We start from the raw sequence: 5,000 nt of genomic DNA, 5'->3' as shown, positions 1-5,000 counted from the left end.
CCTTCCCTCTCCCCCTCTCTCCCCTTTCTTCCCCCCTTTCCCCCTCTCCCCTCTCCCTCCCCCTCCCCTATCCCCCTCTCCCCCTCCCCTATCCCCCTCTACCCTCCTCCGTGGGCACCGCTGGGTTTCCGTTGTGCGTGGATCCAATGCCCGAGCCACAACGGACATAACGCTGCTGTTCTGTTTCTTCGGTCTGTAAACAGTGGACGTTGTAACTCGCAAATTGTTTTTTGTTGTTGTTGTTGTTTCTTTTCTTTATTATTGTTATTATTTATTTATTTATTTACTTGTTTATTTATTTTCAGCGTGCGACATTTGGTTGTGCTGTTGAGTGTTGTTGTTGGAATTTAGCATATTGGATTTTTTGGATTTTTTGTCCAACTTGGAATTTAGCTTATTGGAATTTTTAGAATTTTTGTCCAACTTGGAATTTAGCATATTGGAATTTTTGGATTTTTTTCCAACTTGGAATTTAGCATATTGGATTTTTTGGATTTGTTGGAATTTAGCATATGGGATTTTTTGGATTTTTTTTCCAAATTGGAATTTAGCATTTCGGAATTTTTGGAATTTTTTTCCAACTTAGAATTTAGCATATTGAAATTTTTGGATTTTTTTCCAACTTGGAATTTAGCCTTTTGATATTTTTGGAATTTTGGCCAACTTGGAATTTAGCTTATTGGAATTTTTGGATTTTTTTGTCCAACTTGGAATTTAGCATATTGAATGTTTTGGAATTTTTGTCCAACGTGGAATTTTTTGTCCAACGTGGAATTTTTTGTCCAACGTGGAATTTTTTGTCCAACGTGGAATTTTTTGTCCAACTTGGATTTTTTGTCCAACTTGGATGTTTTGTCCAACTTGGATGTTTTGTCCAACTTGGATTTTTTGTCCAACTTGGATTTTTTGTCCAACTTGGATTTTTTGTCCAACTTGGATTTTTTGTCCAACTTGGATTTTTTGTCCAACTTGGATTTTTTGTCCAACTTGGATTTTTTGTCCAACTTGGATTTTTTGTCCAACTTGGATTTTTTGTCCAACTTGGATTTTTTGTCCAACTTGGATTTTTTGTCCAACTTGGATTTTTTGTCCAACTTGGAATTTTTGTCCAACTTGGAATTTTTGTCCAACTTGGAATTTTGTCCAACGGAATTTTTGTCCAACTTGGATTTTTTGTCCAACTTGGAATTTTTGTCCAACTTGGAATTTTTGTCCAACTTGGAATTTTTGTCCAACTTGGAATTTTTGTCCAACTTGGAATTTTTGTCCAACTTGGAATTTTTGTCCAACTTGGAATTTTTGTCCAACTTGGAATTTTTGTCCAACTTGGAATTTTTGTCCAACTTGGAATTTTTGTCCAACTTGGAATTTTTGTCCAACTTGGAATTTTTGTCCAACTTGGAATTTTTGTCCAACTTGGAATTTTTGTCCAACGTGGAATTTTTGTCCAACGTGGAATTTTTGTCCAACGTGGAATTTTTGTCCAACGTGGAATTTTTGTCCAACGTGGAATTTTTGTCCAACGTGGAATTTTTGTCCAACGTGGAATTTTTGTCCAACGTGGAATTTTTGTCCAACGTGGAATTTTTGTCCAACGTGGAATTTTTTGTCCAACTTGGAATTTTTAGAATCGTTGGGCGCTGCTACTTGGTAACTTTCCTTCGACAGTTCTCCGGGCATTAGCAACCCCGGCCGGAAGTGGAGAATCGCTGACTCACGCTTCCCCACTTAAGTAAACTGCCTTGGCTTTGAGGGGAGTCTCTGTCTCCTTCGGCAGCGCTATCTCTTCATCTTGGTCTTCTTACTTTTTTTCTTTTTTTTGTAGGGTAATTAAATTGCAATTTGTGCGACTAAGGTTAGAGCTTGTTTGGCTATGGTCTTTACGTTTTTTTTTACGTTTTTTTTTACTGTTTTTTTTTCTTTTAAAACTTTTTTTTTTACTATTTACTTTTTTACGTTTTATTTTTATTTATTTTATTATTTAGGTTTATTTTATTAGATTTTTTTTTACATCGTTTTAGAAGGTTTGTTTGTGGAGACGAGAGGTAGTACTCGAGCGTGGGGAAATGGGGGGGTAGGGGTGAGGGAGAGGGGATGTAGTTGTATGGGGGGGGGGGGTAGGGTTGGTCAGTTGCTGTGCCTGGAGCTGAACTGTGATTTAGTATTAAGAAAATATTTTAAAAAACGAGATTGCTGTTGTATGTTATATATGTGTGTGTGTGTATGGATGTGTGTTCTATGGGTGTGTGTTCTATGGTTGTGTTATATTTGTGTGTTTGTGTGTTCTTTATCCATCCCTTTCCTCATTCCGTTGGGAGGCATCTTCTCTCGCGCCGCCAGCACCTCACGTCCCCCTTCCACGACTGTCGGAACTTGACTAAAACCTCCCAAGATGGAGCTGCTTCTTCCCGCCGAGCATCCTGAAGACGGGGCGATGACGTCACGATTCGGTGTGACGTCATAGCTCACTCTCCGTATGCTTCCCTCGCTTCTCCCCTTTTCTCCTTTTTTCCTTCGTCTTTCCGCCTTCCTCCTATCTCCTTCCGTCGTTTCCTTTTTTCCCTTTTCCTATTCTTCTCCTTTCTTCTTTCTTCCCTTCCCCCTTCCTCCCCTTCCCTCCTCCCCCTCCCCCTCCCCTTTCCCACGCCCCTCCCCTCCCCTCCTCCCTCCCCTTTCACTCCCCTCCCCCTCCCCACTCCTCCTTTCCCCCTCCCCCTCCTTTCCCCCTCCCCTCCCCCTCCCCTTTCCCTCTCCCCTCCCCTCCCCCCTTCTCCCCTCACAAGCAGCTGAAGAATTAAGCTCTTTGATGCGCGGGCGTGAAGAGAATGCGACGGGCGTTTTGCCTCCTCGGATGCCTACTATGAAGGCTTCTGCTGTGGCGAGGGAGGGAGGGAGAGGGGGAGAGGGGGAGGGAAGGGGAGAGGGGGAGAGGGAGGGAAGGTGGGAAGGGGAGAGGGAGGGGGAGAGGGAGAGGGAGGGAGGGAGGGCAGGGAGAGAGGGAGAGAGAGGGAGGGCAGGGGGAGGGAGGGAGGGCAGGGAGAGAGGGAGAGGGAGGGAGTTTTTCCCTCCGCGCTAGGGGGCCTCTTCTTTCTCTTTTATTTGTCTTTTTCTCTCTTTGTTTCTTATCTTCTCTCTTGCCCCCCTTCTTCCATCTTCTTCCACTTGCTATTTTTATGCTGCTTCTCTCTCTCTCTATCTATCTCCATCTCCCCTTATCTCCCTCCTTTCCTCTCCCTTGTCTCCCTCCTTCCCTCCCCCCTTGTCTCCCTCCTTCCTTCCCTCCCCCTTATCTCCCTCCTTCCCTCCCCCTTATATCCCTCCTTCCCTCCCCCTTATCTCCTCCTTCCTTCCCTCCCCCTTCTCCCCCTCCTTCCCTCCCCCTTCTCCCCTCCTTCCCTCCCTCCCCCCTCCTTCCCTCCCCTTCTCCCCCTCCTTCCCTCCCCCTTCTCCCCCTCCTTCCCTCCTCCTTCCCTCCCCCTTCTCCCCCTCCTTCCCTCCCATCTTCCCTCCCTCCCCTCTCCATCACGTGTTTTATGACCCTCACGACCCCCGCCAGTTTATTCAGTTGACAGACCAACTTCCTGCCTCCCTCCCTCGATTGCTTGCCTACTTGCCTGCTTGCTTGTGTGATTGCTTGCTTGCGTCCGAGTCCCCGTGTTTGTTTGGCAGATAGGATCGGGTCGGGTCGGGTCGGCTTTGGTCGGGTCGGGTGGGGTCGGGTCGGGTGGGGTCGGGTCGGGTCACGGCAGCTTTGTACCGGCTGGCTGGGGTGGGGGGGATTTAAGGAGAGTGGGAAGGAGGGAGATAAGAGGGAGGGAAGGGGGGGCTTTCTCGACCTTATCGTGTGGTTGGGTTGTTGGACTTCCTGGCGCAGGGGGTGGGGGTTGGGGGGTTGGGGGGGGTGAAGTTCGTGTGGGTGAGATGTTGATGACGGTTCTGTTTGATGTTGATATTCCCTAACCCCCCCACCCACCCCCTTTTTTGATAAGCCATTGTCAATGACTGTTGATTATTGGTTATCATTAATGATTGGTTGTTGCTGCTGCTGAATTGTCGTTTGTGCGTGTGCGTGCGTGTGAGAGAGAGAGAGAGAGAGAGAGCGCATGTAAAACGCATTGCCTTAAGCCATATATACTCCAATTATGTACAATAAGTGTCTGTTTGTGTGCGTGTTCGTTTCCTATGTTTTGATTGTTTAAATTGTGAAATATATACATTTTACTGATATTTCTTCCCCTTTTTTTGCAGGTGAGTGGACCAAAGAGGGCGTGTTGTTCGAGTGCGTGAACCGTGGCTTCGGAAACTTCGACCGTCTGTGGTAGGTCGAGTAAATCCATTTCCTCCGTTTTGATTTATAATTCATTTGGTCGAATGGTCGTTTAGATTATCTCGGTTTCCTCGCGAGATTAATGGTTTGGAGTATGGGGTTTGAAAAAGGTTGGTATTAAGAAGGAAAAGTGGAAATGTAGGTATTTTCTTTTTTGGTATCGTGTCCGTATGGATTTTTTTTCTATGGTGATTAAGCCATTGGTCTTTTCTGTTCTGTTGTTTTGGTCGATGTTTTTTTTTTTTAGGCTGCACTCTTACGGGGCCGTGGATGGTAAATTTAGCCAAAAAAGGAAAAAAAAAGTGACATGGTTCCGATAGACCTACGTGAAAACTTTAAAATATTGCGTTTTATTATAAATATGGAAAGTTGATGACATATAAGCCTATATCTATCGAATCTCGGCTTAATTAGCGAAGTGTGTTTTTAAAGAAGTGTGGAGGCTTCATTGCATAGGCCTATACGAAGGCGCGGGTCATCGAGGAGTAGTGACAAGATGCGGAAATTTTTAGTGGAACCGCAAGCATTTCCTGTTGTTGTCGTTGGCTTGCTTAAAAGGTTTATTTTGTTGTTGTTGTTGTTTTTTTGTCTTTTTTGGTGTTGATCATGTGTAAATCTCGGTGTGTATTTAGTATGGGTAGTGTATTTATTATTCGTTTATGACGAAAGGAAA

The 5,000-nt window shown here is 44.8% G+C and overlaps 1 protein-coding gene across 1 annotated transcript in view; it reads right to left on the bottom strand.

Moving 5' to 3' along the window:
• The window catches only part of LOC138863555 (clumping factor A-like), a 46,837-nt gene extending 44,375 nt beyond the window's left edge, over positions 1-2,462 (bottom strand). Inside the window, exons 1-3 of the mRNA XM_070127736.1 lie at positions 2,344-2,462; positions 708-1,614; positions 103-193 (exon numbers count right to left, since the gene is read on the bottom strand). Coding sequence (XP_069983837.1) covers positions 103-193; positions 708-1,614; positions 2,344-2,462 — 1,117 coding nt within the window. The remainder of the gene's footprint in view (positions 1-102; positions 194-707; positions 1,615-2,343) is intronic.
• Positions 2,463-5,000: the final 2,538 nt, after the last annotated feature.

This window comes from Penaeus vannamei, chromosome 12 (assembly GCF_042767895.1).
Source record: "Penaeus vannamei isolate JL-2024 chromosome 12, ASM4276789v1, whole genome shotgun sequence".
Classification (NCBI taxonomy): Eukaryota; Metazoa; Arthropoda; class Malacostraca; order Decapoda; family Penaeidae; genus Penaeus; species Penaeus vannamei.
This window is presented reverse-complemented; position numbering and strand designations above follow the sequence as displayed.